The sequence below is a fragment of the Periplaneta americana genome, chromosome 3 (genome assembly GCF_040183065.1).
Source record: "Periplaneta americana isolate PAMFEO1 chromosome 3, P.americana_PAMFEO1_priV1, whole genome shotgun sequence".
Classification (NCBI taxonomy): domain Eukaryota; kingdom Metazoa; phylum Arthropoda; class Insecta; order Blattodea; family Blattidae; genus Periplaneta; species Periplaneta americana.
The window spans coordinates 52509779-52532095 of NC_091119.1; the positions used below are offsets into that span (position 1 = coordinate 52509779).

General features: G+C 34.5%; 1 protein-coding gene across 6 annotated transcripts in view; it reads left to right on the forward strand.

The window, feature by feature from the left end:
• Positions 1-22317, forward strand: part of Alg9 (alpha-1,2-mannosyltransferase Alg9) — a 55711-nt gene that overhangs the window by 14667 nt on the left and 18727 nt on the right. For 4 of the 6 annotated variants that reach the window (XR_011331213.1, XM_069820529.1, XM_069820524.1 and 1 more), the window contains 4 exons: positions 11245-11386; positions 16602-16731; positions 18393-18523; positions 21161-21298. Coding sequence is in view for 5 of the 6 variants with exons in the window: in XM_069820529.1 (XP_069676630.1) it covers positions 11245-11386; positions 16602-16731; positions 18393-18523; positions 21161-21293 (536 nt within the window). In the remaining variant the exon portion in view is untranslated. The remainder of the gene's footprint in view (positions 1-11244; positions 11387-16601; positions 16732-18392; positions 18524-21160; positions 21299-22317) is intronic. The other 2 variants (XM_069820525.1, XM_069820526.1) reach the window with 1 other exon arrangement.

Consider the following 22317-nt stretch of genomic DNA (forward strand, 5'->3'; position numbering starts at 1 on the left):
GTCAATTTAGTAAAATTTTCAGAAGAGAAATTTGTAATTTCACAATTGAGCAATCTTTGAGCCTATAATAAGGTACTTAAATTTATAATACTAATATTCTCTAGTAACAAATATAAATTATACTCGGGAGGAAATTAAAAACAGAATAAATATGGGAAATGCTTGTTATTATTCGGTTGAGAAGCTTTTATCATCCAGTCTGCTGTCAAAAAATCTGAAAGTTAGAATTTATAAAACAGTTATATTACCGTTCTTTATAGTTGTGAAACTTGGACTCTCACTTTGAGAGAGGAACATAGGTTAAGGGTGTTTGAGAATAAGATGCTTAGGAAAATATTTGGGACTAAGAGGAATGAAGTTACAGGAGAATGGAGAAAGTTACACAACACAGAACTGCACGCATTGTATTCTTCACGTGACATAATTAGGAACATTAAATCCAGACGTTTGAGATGGGCAGGGCATGTAGCACCTATGAGCGAATCCAGAAATGCATATAGAGTGTTAGTTGGGAGGCTGGAGGGAAAAAGACCTTTGGGGAGGCCAAGACGTAGATGGGAAGATAATATTAAAATGGATTTGAGGGAGGTAGAATATGATGATAGAGACTGGATTAATCTTGCTCAGGATAGGGACCAATGGCGGGCTTATGTGAGGGCGGCAATGAACCTCAGGTTCCTTAAAAGCCAGTAATATATTCTTGAAGAATGTAAAATTATTTGTAGGAAATCTTAGCTGCTTAGAGGCAAAGCTGGCTGATATATTACATTTCAAATTCCAGTCTAGAAAATTTTACACAGTGACTTACCTTGTTTTATTTGATTTTTTTTTTTATTTTTAATTGGGGGCTTTAATTGAAGTGAATTTATAATGGCAGGCAGAGTAACTATCTCATGCACCCATGTTTTATGTTGCTACCAGTGCACCAGTTTCGAAGCTGTTAGCCCTGTGAACTTAGTGTATTTATTTTCCCCTATTATCATATTACAGGATTATCTAAGATATTAGCAATTTCTTTGTGATAGTAGAAGAGAAAGAGTGGGAGAAGGGAAGAGATCCGTGGCCCATTTCTTTTAGGGCTCATCCCGACATTTGTCTTATTACTCAAGGGAAACCACGGAAAAACTTTGAGCAGGATGAGGTGTCATTCTGACGACAAGCCAATTGGCTTCATTGGGATGTGTATATATTCAGGAGGAAGGTTGGCTTTTAATCATAATTAAAAATAGAAATACATAAAAATCCTTGTTCTTCCCTGTGATCTTCATTTAATAACAAGTGATTATTTTACAAAGAAGTCTTTTATTTTGAATTGCTTGCTTTTAAGGAATAACCCATGCCCTCAAATTGTGATAATTCTTCCGTAATATGTTCAATTACTTCGTGGTGTGTTACAAAACAGTAACAGTGTTATTAAAGAACATAAGATTTTTGCGGACAAGCATGGGTAGCTTCAAATCTCCATGAATTTTAAAACGAGCCTCATCTTAACAATGAACACATGCTGTATTTTCGCGTTCTTACATTTTCACAGCAAATCTGATTTTGAGCAAAATTGATTTAGAACGTATAAATAATGTTTCGTATCTCCTTGGGTCTAAAATATGATTGCATAAGTGTAAAAAGCGTATAAACAAAAAAGCATAACCGGAATAAATTGACATGGAAAATATAAATTTTGCCAGGACTTCAGAAAAAAGTGTGAAAAACGCGTAAGTGAGAAATGTATAAAAGAAGTTTTACTGTTTGCAGATTTGGTGGACTAATAGAAGGATATAGAATAATAGGAACAAATTTAGATTCTGTTCACAGGCTTCACAAATGAATCATGGACTGAAAAGATGCATTCTGAATATATGCTACTGCTTCTTTTATATGATCTATCTAATCCATGTAGTTATTTTTTTTCATACTATCTTTTTATTATTTTATTTGAATCCTTCTTTTCCCCAATTCTGATCTGAGTCTGTCATTTTATTGAAAACCAAGGAACATTTAATTTGTTTTAAGTATAGGTGGAAGAAAGAGGAAAGATTTATCAGTTGTGGTGACCAATGCTGCACCACCCACAGTTGTATTGATATCTTGACGTTCTCAATATGTGAAATAGAGCATTGGCAGGAAGTGTACTCTTCCAGGAAAAGTTCAACTTCCTGTATAACAGTATGCAAACAGGATGTGCCATTCCTGATATCATTTGAATTCCACTCTCAAGTGACTGTGCTGTGAAGTTCTGAATTGCTACTGGGATGAGGAAATATCATTCACCTGCTATGCCAAACATTGCTGGTCATCAGATCTTCACTATAAATTGCTTTTACACACAAACAATTCCAGGGATTTTTAAAATAGTGCAAGTGATATTGAATATCATTGTGACGATTGCGATCTCATTATGCAAGTATGTGGAATATCCACGTATCCTGTCACTCCTGGTGGTGCCTGTTGGAAGTGTCATTATTACTGGTTGTCTGTTGGCAGTCTACTTGCTGTGTGTGCCCGTCATGTGTATGAGAATTCCCTGGCTCAAGATCGAGTTTGCTCTCTGTTCCCTGTGGACCGTAGCTGACTTGATTGTTGCAACTATCGCTGCTTACATTGGACAGTTTGATGACACTTTCTTTGTGGCTTCATTTTTCATGTACATGTCCATGATCGTGTATGGGTGTGATGCATTCCTCAAGTTTGTTGTCATAAGTGAAGATGACTCTCCCAAGCAAGTGTGCAACTGCTACTTCTGTCATTCTTCCTCAAGAACCTGCAAAACATAATTGAAGACGTTTAGTTGCACAGTGAACACAGTACAGTTGTGAGGCACGTGTGAAACACTGTTCGTCCATGTGTGTTGAAACAGTAACAATTCTGCTTTGTTTATTATTCTAATCGGCTTAGATAGGAAATTTCCATTAAAGAGATCAGGAAATGATCTCTTGAGATTTATGATGCATACAGTGTTCTTGGTAGGTAAGGTCATTTTTGTTTTACCATTGCTTCATTATCTCATAACAGACATTCACAGGACCGTAAAAAGTGTCATTAAAGAGGTTTCCACATGAGAAAATTTCGAAAAATAATGTTTATAACACAGTAATACTATAGAATAAACAAAATTTATCCATCTACTCGCAAGTTAAACTACTGTATTACATTAAACCAAACCCTTTAACTCTTTTGAATATAGAATATAATCTAAATTTAACAGAAGAAATAGTGAAATCAGAAGTAAACACTGAAATACTGAAACAATTGTCTTTAGAGACAATTAATATTAGGTACCCTCCACAAAACTGGCTTCATTTATACACTGACAGATCCTTGATCTCCAGAGAACAAGGTGCCGGTGCAGGTGTTACGTGCTGTCTCTTCTCACTTTATAGATCTCTTGGGTATGGAACAACAAGTTTTGATGGAGAAATCATTGCAATATGTGAATGTCTCAGGAATCTTCTATGCCACATCAATAAATTTAGGAATGCAATTATATTGTCAGACTCCAAAGCAGCTATTCTATCAATCGTCTCTAAACACACACCTTCATCTCAAACAGCAGAAATAACTAAAATGCTCTCTCAATTAATATCACTCAATAAAAGAATTGTATTCCAATGGATACCATCCCATTGTGGAATCCTGGGAAACGAGAATGCGGATGCTTTAGCAAAGAAGGGCAGCACTGCTACTTACAGACCTGTTACTAAATCTACGTATTACTCTGTGAAAAGATTTATTAAATCTACATACTTAGACTTCAACAAACAAAATTTGATAACACAATCCCAAGGGAAAAAATGGAACTCTCTGCATCATAATCCACAGTTAATTCCCGATTTACCACGAAAATCGTCTGTAGCTGCATTTAGATTGGCAACAGGCCATGATTGTTTGGCCGCCAAACACCTGCATAGAATTGGAATATATCAGTCCCCCATCTGCCCATTGTGCGACTCAGACCAAGAGATGGATTCGGAACACCTCAAAATCTGTGCTTCAGTGGCTGACCATGATAATATCTTTGAAAAGTATTGGAGTGCAAGAGGTCAAATTACTTCATTGTCAAACGCCTGGCATTAGAAAACAACAACAACACATTTATTACACACTAGTACTGGTACTTACATGAACATATAGGCACACTGATAATATCGTATTGAAAACACAGTGCTGTACAATTAATTTTTGAGAAAGGAAAAGTGGCAAGCCTTTTTCCTTCATATAGTTGGGTTCAACAATGACATACTCATTATACAATAAAGTCTTGTACAGACCCAGAAACAAAATTTGGGCCACCTGAATTTTGCTTACTGTGCATGCGCAATAGGCCTATATTACAATTGGAATTTGGAAAATTCAGGAGGCCCAAATTTTGTTTCTAGATCTGTAGCAACTTCAATCTACCTTCGTCTTTCCCCATACTATAGAAGTGCTTCAGTCTCATAACTATACCCCAGATCTACATGCATTAAGAGTTAATATTGTTAGTTGGTATAGTTTATGAACATAAAAGTCAGACCCCCACTCCTTTTTTTTTTTTATTTGGTTATTTAACGACGCTGTATCAACTACTAGGTTATTTAGCGTCAATGAGATTGGTGATAGCGAGATGGTATTTGGCGAGATGAGGCCGAGGATTCGCCATAGATTACCTGGCATTCACCTTACAGTTGGGGAAAACCTCGGAAAAAATCCAACCAGGTAATCAGCCCAAGCAGGGATCGAACCCGCACCCGAGCGCAACTTCAGACTGGCAGGCAAGCACCTTAACCGATTGAGCCATGCCGGTGGCTTCCCCCAATCCTTTTAGATGCCATTCTTGTTATTCAGTATTTTTCTTTGGTAGTGTTAACAGTCTTTAATCCTCCTAACCATCTCTTACAAATCAGTGTGTGGTTCACAAAATGCATTGTCTGGTCCTTGTGACTGAGATCTCCATTATTACATTTTGGAGTCTTGTGAAAGAGGTTCAAAAATCCTTTTAACCAACACTACATCCATTCAACTACACTTGCTATCATTCTTAACTTCTAGTGCATATGTCTGAACTCTGCTTATATCACACTCTAGTGCTTCACTATATGAAGCTATTGCTGGTGACACATTAGTTTTGTTCATTATTATTATTATTATTATTATTATTATTATTATTATTATTATTATTATTATTATTATTATTATCATCATTTTATTTTTATTTTTCTTTTATTTTATTTCTAATTTCGATATCCATTAAGATAGGTATGGAGCATCATTTCTAATATATATTTTTGTCCACCTTAGATTAATTACTGTGGAGTTTCAATATATCGACTTAAAGACTAATAAAATCGTGTGTGTGCCTGTATGCGTGCGTGCACTTCTTTTTTCAATGAGGCTGTTAACTGCTAGCAGAATTGTATATATTTCTGCATCGAAGTTGGTCATTTGCTGCCTGTCAAGGTGTAAAATAATTTGCAGTGCACTCCATCTCCAGCATTATTATTGATTTGTGACTCATGTCTATATATTCTGGTTCTGGTTACTTTATATTTATCATGCTTAATGCGATTGGCTTCAAAACCATATCGGAATCAGATTGTCTTTCTTTTTGATGTCATCTATTGTTACTATTTTTTTTCCATGTAATCCAGAAGATTGACTAGTTTCTTGGTATTTTGCCGTAGGTATATTTGCATCTATGTTATTCAGCATTTTTTGACATGCTTCTATGGGAGTTATTTGGATTTTCAGATAACTTGGTGGACAGTTTTGAATCCTGTTTGCTGCTGCAAAGCCTTCATTTTAATGAATGCACCCGCTGCTTCTTTCTTTACTCTGCTGATGAAGGGATTTTCTGTATATAATTGCATAGCAATAATAGATATAATTTTAATCTCTCTGGTTATTAGGTGCAGGGCTGGGCAAAATACTAACATCCAAGTATTTCAAATACAAATACAAAATACTTCAAAGAATAGTATTTGAATTACAAATACAAAATACTTTTAAAAAATTAACCAAAATACATTTGTATTTCAAATACTCGATGCAATATATAAAGAAGTAAGAATATTACTGAAAATCTAAAATATTATATTAACATTAAAAGTATTTTTATCTCGAAGTTTCATATAAACACTGTAACTGAACATTCTTCCTTTTCCCAATCAGCAATGAAATTATGCTACATCTGCATAATTACTGCTCCCTTAAAAAAAAACAGTTTCTTAAAATGTTCATTAAATACCAGCAAGGATCCCCTTGGTGATAAATGAATAAATCCTGCAAAACAGAACAGTCTTTCTACAGGCGCAGAGGAACACAAACTTGTATTATACTTTATAAAAGCTTGTTTCACGCGTTGGGTAATTCTCTAGAGTACACAGGTTGTCCCTTTGCCATTGAAGAATTGTATGAGCTCATACTCCACAGTAGACAAGTTCTTTTCTTTTTGCTTTTCAAAGTCTGTTGTACTTGAACTGAAAACATAAAAATTATTTTCATCGTCTGAACTGACCAAAGGTGTAGCAGAGAACTGCTTAGTTGATTTCACGCACATATTCTGTTTCCTCTTCTTATCATTTGGTGAGGCAGTGTCAGGTAGCTATCTCATCTTAAATGATGGATGGAGCAAGCTGCCAAAATAGCTCAATTAGCTTCTGGGATCAGATCAAACATCACTTTAAATCTTGATGAAAGTGAACTTATTAGGATTGGAGTTACTTGGAATAGATGGCGTAGATTACTAGGTAACAGAATATGTAATCTATTTTTGAGGGAAATTAATGTGGACAAAAGTTGGCCGTAATAGCACGTCTTCTCATTTTGCATTAAATCAAGGGCTACAGCAATGGGTTTCAGAACTGCACAATATTCTTTAAGCTACTGAAACTCAACATCTTTGAAGGTTGGCAATCACAGTTTTTCACATATACTGTTTATATCATGTTTGAATTGCAATTTTTGAGAGACTGAGTCATAAAGAGAATTCCATTGAGTTGGGCAAGGAAACTTTAATGAATATTTCAAGACGTCTGATATAATTTCTGAGGATTTGAGTCTCCTAGACGCATTCTATAATGCTGAACATTTAGCAAGTGTTGGGAGGTGGATTCTTGATGCTGTTGGATATTTCTTTATGGCATTAGGGTAATCAGTTGTGGCAAGAAAACTAAGTGTATGGCTAGCACATCTGAAATGGGTAGACAAATAAGACAAAAATTCATTCTTCAAATCCAAATCCAAAACTTGAAGGACAAGAAGAAGAAGAAGAAAGTATTTTGAGTATTTGAAATACAAAATACATCAATTTTATGTATTTAAATACAAAATACTTTCGAAAATCCTTACAAATTACAAAATACAAAATACAAATGTATTTCAAATACGTATCTCAAATACATGTATTTCAAATACTGCCCAGCCCTGATTAGGTGAAGGGCCGTGTTCTGAGTTTCTTTAGGGTGTGCAGCTTTTTCTTCTTGGCAGAAATCAAAATGTCACTTTCATATTTGGTTATAGGTTTCACATATGTGTTAATGTCCTGTTTAATATGTTTTTATACATAATATCAATTCATATGTTTTATTTGTTAAAATTTTAAATTGATAATATATTAGGATTTCCTAATCTACCAAAGTTGTATCTTACAGCTTGAGAAAGTCTGCTACAAGGGCATAAGAGAAAGTTATTCCTTTGAATGTCTAGTACCTCTTCTCAATATGCATATGATTGTTACGTTGCTTGTTACTGGATCTGAGGTTCATCGGTTTGAACTTGGTTGATGACTGTTGATTATGAATGATTCCAGGAAAAATTTACTGGCCATTCATTCATTGTATAGTTATAATCCCTTGGTTATAGTTCTGTGGCCAGGAGGAAAAAGGTCTTAAGTAAAAATTTTATACTCTTCAGGAGAGCAGTAGAAAGATTGAAATTGGTGTCAGTTATAGAGTTTTTTTTTTTAATTAGATTTTTCCTGGATATTATTTGTTTATATTTCTTCTAAAATAGATAATGTTGCTCATTTAACAATTTTCTTGATTATTTCCAAAAGTAGCCGACTTAAGCTCTTATAAGACTAGAACCCAAACTGAGTAGAAGGGACTATTTAAACATAAGACCTTTTTCATGTCAAAATAAATGAGAAATGTAAATTATTATAGTCGCGATGCTGTTATTCCCAGCGTGACTCCTCCTCTTTGCTTACATCTTAGGAAGTGAAGGCTCTATAAAGTCTAGGTAGGTAGTATCGTTCGCCATTTTTGTTCTTTCGTTGCCGAGCTACCATACGAGGAATCTATTTGCCACACCGTTAAACATTATCATGTCGTAGCTCCTATGATAATAAATCAAACGCACTGTAATTCAGCAAATAATTGAGCAGCAAATAACGTCTTCGTGTGCTTTCTGCGAACGCCAACGAAAGAGCCAAAATGGCGGGCGATTATATTAGGTATTTATCGAGCCTTAAGAAATGAATAACGTCTTCCTCAGCAAATCACAAGATGCACACGTTTAAATGTAGCCGACCTGCAACGCGATTGGCTGCCGGAAATTAGAGCGACGGTACTATAGGAATGAAAAATGGGTCTTAAATAATCATAGGACTATTAATATTTAATATTATTATTCTGTTGGACCAACTAATATAACATCTTTAGTAAAATCATAGGACTGTTTACCGTGGTGCTTAAAGTTTAAAAGGAAAGGGCATCAGTTTGTGATAAAATAGCTAAAATACAAATTAGACCTTTTTAATAAGGAAGCATTGAAAGTAAAATGTGGTGTTTGTAAGGAATAAAGTATTAAATATTCTTAAGTCCTTTATTCTGTGTATGCTCGATTCAAAAAGTACTTAGTACATTTGATAACGCTCTATAAATCCAGTTAGGAGTTTTATTTCACTTTAACCATTTTACCAGATTGTAGAGAATTGTTTCTGCTTTCAGAATATATAAAAATCTCATTTTTATTAAAAATTGACTTAAGACCTTTTTCCTCCTGGCGACAGAGTTGTAATCCCCTGGTAGAGGGGCAGAGAAAGTGTGACGGACTTATCTCTACCAGGTTAAATAAATAAATACTAAAAAGTTAATTGCCCACATTGAAATTCAACTCTGGAGGTAGTACAATGGATGTGCGTGTTTTTATCCCACCCTTCATCTATGTAGCTAAATGTAAGTTGGAGGAAGTTAAATCTCACAGGCTTCCTCGGGTAGGCACTGGAAGAAGTTAAGCATTAGTCTTCCAATGCAGATGTAGCATTGACACAACATTATAGAAGACAGAGTGAATTTCATATCCATTCTAAAAATTACGACAAATAAGTCTCTTGGCATTTGTGTTGATATTCAGCAACTTAGTTTCCGATGATTGTGAGTAAGATTAATAATTGACCTCTACATCTCTTTATACATATACAGTAAAGCATCGATATCCGAAACAATAGAGGACAGGAGGTATTTGGATAACTGATTTTTCGGATAACCAATCATTTACGAAAACAATTGAATACATTATTATAAAAACAACCTTTGTCAAAATTGCTATTTTTCAGGAGAACAATAAAAATAAATAGAACAACACATGTCAGCTGTTTCCGTACAACTGGTGTTTATCCTTGTGGCTATTGCACCTGGCATGTGTCATTTTCATCATCATCATATCCTTCACGTATTAGACCCTACAGGATCTGTTTCGGTCTCATGCCAGCGCTTTCGTGGTCTTCCCAATTTCCACTTTCCTCTTGGTACATAAGTAAGAATCTGTTTAGGCCATCTAGTGCGATCCATCCTTTCGACATGTTTTTTCCACTGAAATCGATATTGTTGAACAAAATTAACTATAGGATCCATTTTTAGTTCCTGCAATATGTCCACATTTTTACGGTGTTCCAGCAAAGAGCATCCCACTGTTCGTCTCATGAACTTCATTTCAGCTGTCGTCAGCCTTTGCTCATCAGCTTTTCTGATTGTCCATGCCTCGCTACCGTAAGTGAGGACCGGTCGAGCTAGTGTTTTATATACCTTTAGCCTTGTATGTTTCTGAACATGGGAGGATTTGAAGACTGCATTGATTACGCCAATGATTTTTATAAATTTAGATATTTTGTTTGACATATCTTTATCAGTGATGTAAGAGAGGTTATAACCTAAATAGTTAAATGAATTACACATTCAATTAAAGTATTATTTATCATGATCTTACTTGGAATTGGGTTCTCTCCCGAAAATGCCATGACTTTCGTTTTCTCTTTTGAGATTTTCATATTGAAATCTGAGGCGATTATTTGCAAATTATAAATGGCTCTTTGTAAAGCATCCTCTGTTTTAGCGATAATAACTTGATTGTCGGCAAACATTAGTGTATCGAGAACTGTGTTTCGATTAATTTGAATTCCAGCATGAATGTGTCATTTTTGTAGTCTATAAACATTTGAAATAGTAGCAAATGTGTCCTTAACTCAATTTCATTAAAAGTGACTAGGGCTGTTTTTGTAATAATGTCTTCAATTTGTACCAGTGTCATAGGAGCAGTATGAAATAAAGAAACACTGATATTAAACACAAAACTGTACACACAGTATATATTTTGTATCACATGTCTTACAAATAACATAGAGAACTGAGAAGAGTTTAGACAGTGAATATAATAATAGTTCAAGTTTTTAGTGAAATAGTCAACAAGGGTTAGGTCTTATATATTAAATAAGCTATATGTATTGTTATTTAAAGTATTAAGTTAGTTATGAAGGTAGGAATTATCTTTAAGGGAACTGAGAATAAGAGAAGGGAAGTAGAATAGTAGTGGATAAAGTAAAAGGATGGTCAAGTGAAAGGGACATGAAAGACATAGCAAGAAAAGGCTTCAAGTGTCAAAATACGTCTTGTTTAAAATTGTAAATAGTGCAAGTAAGGGAATGCTGGCCTGAATACAGAAATGTGAAGGGCCAGCAGGACCGAAGATTTTGAGAAATATATATATATATATATCATATCATAGAGAACTGACTAGCCTAGTTTGACAAGTTCAAAATGGCCATTAAAGTAGGCCTACAGTTTAGGAAAAGAAACTTCTACATGGCGCGCGAGCAAATTTGAATTTGCCGACTGGAATGCTTTCGGTTAACTGATGATTCAGATAATCGATGGTCTACTGTACATACATATATCCTACTGCTGACATGCAGTGAGATTTTTGGCTTGTAGAGACGAAAACCAGATGAGACCTTTATATGCTAGCGTATTATTGAAATGCTCTTTGTTGCAGGGTATCATGCCCCATTGGATTTATTCATGGAGTTGAATAATTTGACTGCAGAGCGGAAGCTACCAGCAGACCAAAATATTAACGTGTGCATAGGCAAGGAGTGGTACCGCTTTCCTTCAAGCTTCTTCCTGCCTGACAATCGGTTAGCACAAGATATTTTCAAGGCATTCTTCTCTTGGAAATGTTCACCAGCATAGTTCAGGTGGTAGTGTTCTGACTCGTGATCTGAAGCAATGTTCGACCATGGGTTCGAATCCCGCTAGTTTCGGTACCTAATTGGGTTTGCTTTGAAGTTTTCCCCACCTGCAAGATGAATGTCAGGTAATTGCATGGTGAATTGTGGGATTCACTTCGTTAAATACCATCTCACTATCACAAATTCCACTGATGTTACTTAATCTTACAGTTGATATAGTGTCGTTAAATAATCATATTTAAAAATTATCTTGAAAATCAGACTTACAAGGGAACTTTTTATCAGCTCATGTCAAAATCTCTCTTGGAAATTTTGCAATTCATTTGGGGTTTTTTCATATAAGTCTTAAAGATCTTTAGTAGAATAAATATATTGTTTATTTTTCAGTCAATGACTTATCGTATAATATTTTCCTTTATATTACATTTAATGTTTTATGAACATTTTCGTCACCCAGCGACATCATCAGATAAAACTTCATGAATAGGCAATATTTTAACCTCAAATTTGTCAATACATGTACCGGTACATCAAGCATCAATTATCACTATATAAAATAGATAAAACAATAAAATAAGAATTATGAGTTGAGTTAAAATCTAGATAAAATATGTGAGAATACAATTATTTACAAAATATATTACGGGTCTTCACTTACATTTTAAAATGTGTGCATAATTGGTTAATGTAAGTGAAAGCTTGCTAAGTTTTATCTGATGAAACGTAATATAAAGGAATAAATCCTTAAATATTATGTCATAAGTCAATGACTGAAAAATAAATAATATATTTATTCAACTAAAGTCTCTTGGAAATGTTTACCAGTGTGTTAGTATTAGCCATCCATACTAACTGTAAGGGTTATCATCATCATCATCATCATCATCATCATCATCATCATCATCATCATCATCATCACTATTACTATTAATATATTCTTTTCCTATTCAATTTTTCGCGCAAATATTTAATATACTGCATTTACTTTAAATATAACCAGATTAGACTGCATGCAATTATATGCCCTGTATGTAATATTCCACAAAAATGCCTTCTGAAGCCTCTTGGTGTATTATTGTTCCTAGAACTAAGAAAAGTGCCCAGGAGAGAAAGGGCATGTTAGGATAAATACCAATCAGTTTGGGTGCCATAAAGCAGAGTGTAAATCTGCATTATGCATGGCAGTGACAGACTGAAACAGTTTTATTTTTATGGTAATTCTGACCATGATATATTTCAGTACAGCAGCCAAATTGACACCATTATTCATCATTAAAAAATTCGTACCTTTCACAATTTTGCTTTTATTGTTGCATGATTTCGTGACATGTGAAGTGCTCAAGTTTCATTCAGTTCAATAGAAGATAAGGTTTCATTTTATTGTTTCATTTAATGAAAAAATAAGTCACTGTAATGAGATGGAAACTTAAATTAAAAACTTTCCTACATAATATGATCTTCTCAGAACAGACTGTGCCTAAATTAATTAATTTGATAATTATTAATAAGAAGGGTTTCAGTGATCATTTCAGTATGAAGAACTCAAGTGATTAACAGAATGCGGAAAACAAAGAAGACATTTTTGCTGGCCATGTTTACAATTTGCGAGTTTGGAGATTAAATCACCATGGACCAGTACTGGCTACTGTGACCATCACAACTTACACACTGCTGTCGGCAGACATGAGGAATCTGTGAGTCTCATTAAATGTGGAAGCCACCAGCGTAGCTCAGTCGGCTAAGACGCTTGCCTGCCGATCCAGATTTGTGTTCGGGCGTGGGTTCGTTTCCTGCTTGGGCTGATTACCTAGTTGGGTTTTTTCCGAGGTTTTCACCAACCATAAGGCAAATGTCAGGTAATCTATGGCGAACCCTTGGCCTCATCTCGCCAAATATCATCTCGCTATCATCAATCCCATCGACGCTAAATAATCTCGTAGTTGATACAGCATCGTTAAATAACTGAGTAAAAAAATTAAATGTGCATTGGTGTATAAATGTTGCAAATCACACTGCATAGGTGTAAAGACACGGGAAAGTATTGAAATGGTTAATAAATGTCGTGTATTATTTCACATGTCAGTAACTTGTATTTTACTGTCACTATAAAAACCTCGATTCATTTAACTACAGCAATTATATTGAATTCACTAGCTTAATGCCAGAATATGACACTTTGTTAGCTGAGCATCTTAATACCTCAACAATCTTCTCTGGTATATCCAGCAACCAGTGGCATATGCGAATTTTTGCGTTTTTTATGGAAAATACTGAACATTAAAACTAAACCATGGATCCAGAGCAATAGTTACAGTTGATAGCATTAAGGTAAAAAGTCAAAAATGCGTTCATTTCTTCAAGAGCCAATTTAACTGTGTTGGATTGGGCCTAACAATTGTCTGGCAGAGATAAAAAGAAAGAAGCTGTGGAGCCTACTGAATTGTTACATCAGCTAGAAAAATTTGACACCTTATTTTATTTGGTATGTTTAGACGATATTCTTGCTCTTGCAAATTCATTATCGAAAGCACCTCAGCCTCCAAAAAAGGATATTAGTAAATGTTCGTCCTTCATTAAGGCAATGATATAAAACTTTTCAAAGCTCTGAAACGAAGAAAAATTCGACAGTCATGTCAAGCACAAAGCTTTTTAATCTAGCAATTCTATCCATTGAGAGGGAGAAAAGTTGAGATTTGTTGAAGGACCCATTACCAGCGGTCGAGAGATTCGTTGCTAGGAAATCTCGACAGCTCCAGTTCACCTTATGAAGCGTTTGTATAGATATGTCTTGCATGATTGTTTATCATAATTTTGCATGTTATTAAATAAGACTTCCGAGAATGAGTTTCAAGAAAGTTGACGACAGCGGCATTATCAGGAGATGGTTCAGGTACTTTCTAAACCCTGCATATCTGACCCACCCAAAATAATTAGTCTGGCTATGCCATTGCCAGCAACATGCAAAATAAAATAATACAATCTATAAGTAACTTTTTTTATTAGCGACCATCGAAAAGAAACTTCGGGGTTTTCCTTTTATTAGCATACTGTTAGACGAAGCTTCTGATGTGTGTAATAAATATAAATCTTTCAACCATTATCAGATATATATCACCATCTGGGGACATATAGGAGAGGTTTGTGGGTTTTACTGACATAAACAGAGATCATTCTATAGCCCATTTGGCTTCCCATGTCATATCAACAATCAGTGGTTTGAATTGTACAGATTAAAGTCGTAGCTTAGGCATATGACGGGGCTGCAGTATTTTCTGAAATATTAAGTGGTATCAAAGCTTTAGTAAATCAATCATTTTCAAATTCTCTCTTTGTTCATTGCCTAGCTGTTAGGCTTAATCTCGTTCTAACTCAATCTGTTAATCACATAAGACATTGTAAAATATTTGTCAGTACCCTTTGCGGACTTCTTTTCTCATTCCACTAAAAGGACCCAGTTACTGGACGAAATTTCTGCTCTTTGGAACTACAATGAAGGATTGATAATTAAAAGTAACCAAGTTTTCTTTAAATCTTTCATTTGATAGTAGAAAATGCAGCCTGTTGGAATAGTGATTCTATTGCTTCAGCCAGGGGTTTTACTGCTTTTCTAGGGAATTTTGCAAACTCGTTTTTTCTTGGAGCCTTTTCCCGATATTTTTTAACTCACAGAGCACTTGTTGAAGATATCCTAAGCTAAAGTAAAACATGGATGAGTTCTGCTCTGAAGAGGTGATGGAAACATGTACAGTAGAACCTCTATTATCCGTGGTATTGAAGGGGATGGAATGAACGGTTAATGGAAAATATCGGATAATCCGTACCATAAAAAATTAATAAATTAACTGCATAGTATTTACAGTTTGATAATTTAAAGCTCCTGCCATATTGCAATCATTCGCTCTTCATACTACACATTACACTATACAATATTATGCTCATTATAAGCAATAAACACAATGAAGTAAAATAATATGTGCACAGAACATTGTCATTGTTTTTATTAAATGAGCACAGTTGTAATCCCAATCTCGTATTCTGATGCAAGATGAATCATAGTTTCTCCTTTTGCAAAGCGCCCAATTATTCGCACTTTTTTTTTTTTCGATATTTAACACAACAGATTTTCTTTTGATACCCTTGGAAACCAAAATGAATGGTGCAAGGGTTAGGAATTATAAGGATATTTTTGGAGGTTTTTTTTTAAAAAAGATAGTGACTATTTTACAAGCTGCGAAAAATATTCCTTCCAGTCGACCTCGGTAGCATAGTTGGTATAGCACTGGCCTTCTATGCTCGAGGTTGCGGGTTCGATCCCGGCCAAGGTCGATGGCATTTAAGTGTGTTTAAATGCGACAGGCTCATGTCAGTAGATTTACTGGGATGTAAAAGAACTCCTGCGGGACAAAATTCTGGTACACCGGCGACGCTGATGTAACCTTTGCAGTTACGAACGCCGTTCAATAAACCATAATTAATTATTCCTTCCAGAAATAACTATGTTTTCGGCAGCAGCAGAATCTCTATTACATATTGTGTAATGGTAAAGGCTTGAAATAACTGTCTACAAAAAAATAATATCTACATAATGCGCAGTAGGGTGATAAAGAGTCAGATAATCCACTGATCAGTGGATGGATAATCGGGATTCTACTGTATATATTATTGAAGATGAGAAACAGTTTTAACAATTGCTACGATCACAGCATTGAGATAGCTATTCCACTGTAGCCATTGAGAAAATGAAAATCCCTCTTTCTTGAATTAAAGCATTTGCATAGTGCATGCCTTGGTCTTTACCTCACACTTCGCCATTGGTGCTGAGTCAGATGAGAAAGCATTACACTACGTAAGGCAGTGGGCTGCTCAATTTTTCGATGATCTATTGTTCAGTTTTAATTTCGCAATATTACAGTTAGTATGGGTAGCTAATTTTTTATATGTATCTGTTTGCTAAGGAGATCTAACTATATGTGCAGTTCAAGGATAGCTTTCGACATGATTCCATTAACAGTTGCCTCGTTGGTTGATAAATATTGTCATTTCCCATTTGCTCTAAATAAATGAAGTATTGACTCACATTGCTTCAAAAATAGCTGTAGCTACAATTTTATTATTTTGTTTCACTGTTCTTCATGTTAACATACTTTTGCCTTTTTTTCAGGTGGCAATTGCAGTTCTTGAAGTCAGAATTTCGAGGACAATTACCACAGCCATATAGTTCTTTACCAAATGCAACATCAATAATCCCTGAACACATGAATGACGTGAATAAGGAAGAGACAAGCAGATATGTGAGTTCATTTGAAGCTACTAAACTGTAGACTGGTAAACTAGTAGCTATTAAGAAGCACTTTACAGAATATTTGTACTTGTTACACATCAAAGAAAAACTCTTAATTTTCATTGCCTCGAAAGTGGTAACTATTGGTATAACAACTATGATAGCAAAACAACACAGAATTAATAGAACAAATTTAATTCAATCAGGAAAAAGAAAGAATAAACCAATCGTTTTATAATAAATAGTTGCATAAATGGAAATAATGGGGGAATGAATATGCATTTGAAGTGGTAAGAAATGCTCTACAAAGAATCCCATACTAAAACTGAAATCCCAACAAAATTCGGTGTTCCAGTCTGATTTCCTTATCATTAAGGAGTACTGTTCACTATCTACAGCTGAGCTACTGGCTTCAGTTATATGGCCTAAAAGATAGTCATAAAAGAATCTGTAGCACAATCACTCATCATTACCACTAATTTTTACTACATTTAATTTAAAAATAAAATGTAGTTTTATTTTAAAATGTTCTACTGAAGTTTTATACCGTATTTATTTGCATAATAGATATTGCATATTATATATAACCTTGGACAATTCTCTCCAATATATACTGAATACACCTCATCTTTGGAATGTGGCTGCTGAAATATACAACCAGCATCCTGCTTTTTACCCATCCTTTGTAAGAAGAGGAAATTCATAATGAAACATAGTGGAACACGTGTTGTCAGCAAATAGCTGGATACACTACGAAGATAGATATGCACCCCAATTTTTAAGGATATGAATTATTCCTTAGGAGCAGGCAGTCCAAAATAATAACTTTTATTGTAAAACAATCACGTTATTAAAACGAAGATTTACACTGGAAGAACAAGGCAAGACATTGTCGTAAAATTTTCTGAATTGGAATTTGAAATAAAATATATCAGCCAGCTTTGGCTCTAAGCAGTTAAGATTTTCTACAAATAATCTCACATTCTTAAAAAATATGTGTCATAAATTTAAGTACTGTTGTATAGACTGAAAGATGCCTTTACTGTGACGTTATAAATTTCTCTTGTGAAAATTTTACTAAATTGACTTAACTCGTTCTCCCTATATTGTGTTCAAATGCTGTTTCAGATGTTATTATATGTCACTTCAGTTATACATTTTTCTCATTTATATGTTTCTTTCAGTTATACATTTTTCTCATTTATACGTTTCTTTCTTCAGGCCCCGTAAAACATATAAAAGAAGTTTTACTGTATTTGCAGACCAGAAGAAAAATTATGTAAACCAGTTAAATCCATAATGTTATTGGACAATCATCTAGCCAAAAAGTCTTGTGATTGATAGATTTTCATCGAAGTAACAATATAACTCTTCTGAATTCTTGATCTTTATCTATTTTTAATAGTGTTTTTAGTCAGAATTAGTGAGTTGACAGGATGATAAATATCTAGCAAAGGTGAAAGGTACTGAGAAAGACTCTGCTTTATTTCTCATCTTATAGTTGAATGTGGCCTATATTTGGTAGAGTGTGGTTCTAATTAATAACGAATCATAGATAAATATAGCTGAAAATGCATTATACTTTTCATCAGTCAGCAATATTCTAGTTTACTATGCAATAATGGGAAATTTTATGAGAGATGATGTTTAAACATGGTTTTTCCTCTACAGTTTGATATTGATCGCTGTCATTTCCTTGTGGACTTGGATATGGGTGCTACTACTGCATTGGAACCCAACTATACACAACAGACAGATCGATGGATAGTCATCAAGTCTATACCCTTCCTTGACACAGAAAGGCAAGTCACCAAAACTCTGATACACTAAACTCTTGCTAATCCGTCCCTCAATAATCCGATCTCTCATTTATCTCTCTCTTTCTAGTATACTTCCTATCGTTTGTACTCAGTGCTGTAGTTGGGCCAGAATGGACTGGAACACAGTTCTGATTAAAATTTTAGTTGGACTTTACTGTTGCTATTAAAAATTAATATGACTTCACCATTCTGGTATAAATAATCTTTTAATTCCTGCTAAATATATTTTATCGGTAAAATGATTCTGTTTTTGTATCGGGTTCTGTATTCAAACAAATTTCAATCTATGTTAGGCTTCCGTTCAACAGAAACACTGTTAGAAAAAGATTGAGTGAGTTGTCAGCAGTCCATATTTTTTCTCTATGCAGTCACATAGAATGAAGGTGAAGTTAATCTCAAGAAATGTCGTCAAGCTAGTGAATTTCCATTATCACAAGTTGAAATTGTTTCTTGTTAAGTGATGAACAAATTAATTTACTTGTAAAAAATCTGGCATCGTGAGACTGATATCACTTGGTATTGATAAAGGCTGGTTCACAATAAACCGGGAATGGAAGCGAGAACAGAAATATTGTTAAAATAAATGTATTTAAATGAGTACATTCACAATTAACTATTGTGAATGCTCACATTTAAATACATTTATTTTAACATTATTTCCGTTCTAGTTCTCGTCGTTTCCGTTTCCAGTTTATTGTGAACCAGCCTTAATAGTGTGAGCAGACTCTGTGATATTTTTCGTGTGCTAGGAAAGCAACCCTTCATAACTGCTTTCCGTGAGTTTATTGACTGTGAAACTGAAACACATTAACTGAAAATTTTAAAACAATCGACATTCTACCAGTTTCAACATCAGACTGCAAAAGATCGTTCAGCACAATGAATAAAGCAATATCAAAGAAGAGAAATGCTCTCTTACAAGCAAACATTCTCATGAGAACATATAAAAAAGTTATTTTTTTTTCTTTCACCATGTTAATAATGTCAAAACAAGTGCTTATATAAATTTTGGCCACTCGAGCGCAATTACAAGGGCCTTCCAAGGAGTAAGTTTTCCTGAGTCTGTTTACAGAAAGAAAACACAATTTCATGGAAAGATTTATTGGAACAGATACAGCAATTGTTGACCTATTTTTCAACATATTCCCCACCGGAATTGAGACATTTGTCATACCGTGGGATCAACTTTTGTATCCCTGTATTGTAGAAATCTGCTGCCTGGGATAGAAACCAGAGTGTGACAGTCGTCTACACCTCATCTGTTGATCCCAAAGTATGACAGATGTCTCAATTACGGTGGGAAATATATTGAAAAATAGCTCAAAACTATTGCTGTATCTGTTCCAATGAAGCTTTTCGTGAAATTGTATTTTCTTTCTGTAAATGGCCCAAGAAACTTACTTTCTAGACTGCCCTTGTAATTGCTCTTGAGTGGCCAAAATTTATATATCAGTAATGTCTGAGTTTCGGGGGCAGAGGAAGAAGTCATATAGTAAATTCAAAGTGATTGTTGGTGATTGTTTCCCACATCTTTTCAATCAACCATAGTATTCAAATTGTTTTTGCTAGAATGTTCGTCTTTCATTGATTCTATTCTGTGGCAGATGAGACAGATAATAAATTATCTCTGTACACTTGTTTCATAATTCCTTCTGCTCAACCAAAAACAAAATATGATGTTTGTTCTTTGTTGCATCCAGTGACAGAAGTGGAAAAAAATCAGAGGTGGTATGCTACTCCAATATTTTCCCCTGGCATACCCCGATTTAAAAAAGACATACCTCCTCTCTTACAACGTACACATACATGTTGTATACAATAAATTGTTTCGTGCAGTCAGTAACGCAAATCTTTTAAGTTTACGCAACACATTAAATTTCTTAATAAAATAATTTAAAGTTACTTCAGTTATTTACTAGATTATTTTGCAATGTCCATTGAGACTTATCATTTAAAATAATGTTAAAGCTTCAAAGTTCCTTACTTAATTATTAATAAAAAGTGTAACAACAAAAATGACATAGTCACTAAATTGGCAACAATGACCACCACAAGCTACAGATCACAGCCATCTATACTTGAAATACTACTGTTGTAAGCATTCCAGGGGTTGAGCTTATCAAATAAACGTGTCTAAATACACGTTGAATACAGTTTCAGAAGGCTGTGATTTAGATTTACGAAGCAAACAGATAGTACTCTTTGCTGTGAAGAAATATATAAACAAATTTTTATGGATCATATTTTTTCAGTGACGGATGTCGTTTTTCACTAATGGTATGTTTTCTGGGCATAGAAACCAGTGGCGGTATTCCATACTGGTGCATACCTTCTCACTTCCCTCACTGGTCGCATCTTGCTTCACGACAAACACACAAGAGTTCAGCTCACACTACATTAGCAAATAGCGGAAATGTATGATGGTCTTCAGTGTAGCACTCTAGGATCAGTCCCTCTTTGGATTTATATTTACTTGTAGTAAATCTCAGTACGAGTTCATGCCTTATAACTCTTTCCCATTTTCCAATTTCTGCACTGTGTACAATAGAAGTAGAGGTGATGATTATTGAAAATATTTTTTTGTCATTTAAAATAAGTATTTTAAATTGAATTTTTCAGGTCCCACAAATTTTTTCGAGCATTCTACATTCCAGGCATCTCGAGCATGTTCTGCAGCTATGCACCATATAATCTTCTACAGTCCACAAAATTTAAGTGGGGTAAAAAGGAAGCTCCATTACCAACGAGATAGGTAAGGTAAGTCCATGTTGTAAGAACTATTCTTACCTGCTGAAAGTTTTGTTAGTAACATGAGATATAAGTTAAAGAAGTTATATAAAATAACTACTGAAAAACATGATTGAATGGATTCTTTAGCTTCTTGTATGGTTTAAATCTGGTCATATTTATTTAATTATTTATCTACCTATGTTTATTTATATTTCATCAATTGCTTTATATATTCGTTTCCCATGCAATTCTTGTATACAATGCCACCATTACACTTGATTACATTTAAGGTCCATTCACAATGGAAATGTTAACATTAACACAAGAATGTAAGCATTACAGTAACAGTAAGCAGTTGAGTCATCATTCACAATGGAAACTTGACATTATCATAAGGCCATGAAATACTGTATATCTGTAAACAGATCATGGAGAAGAATAACATGAAAGTGCAGTCGAAGTGAAACTGAAAATGGATGTTGACACAAGTTCCAAAAGTGACGATGCTATCATGTGGTCAGCACGATAATCCTTCCAGCCATTACAGCTAGTTTTGAAAACTGGATTTCGCTACCTATCGTAGCTCCCCAAATTCATCACAAATGCTGGGTGGGCACCATCCCATACACTGGTCGAAATTTCATGAGAAAATTCCTTCCCCATGTGAACCCGAAGCAGCACTCATTCTGTAACAGGAATCGAGACTTGCTATAGACCTCGACTCTAAGGTGAAACATATAACTTCTCTAATAATCAATCAGAAGTGAGGAATCTGGACTTATTGGATCCAGTCTTCCTTCTAGAAATATATTTCACTAAAAACTTTTGTGATAACAATGTATTATATTCTGAAAACTTCTTTGATCACAATCTCCTCTGGTGAAAATATGTAATTGCCCACTATGGTGATCTAATTTTAATAAAAAATGTGTGTATATTATCTTAGTTTTAAGGAAATCACTAAGAAATACCAGGTGGCTAGATTTTCTTTCTTTGTTGCAACACCAATAACTAATGCAAAATCAAAAGTTACTGTAGACAGTACT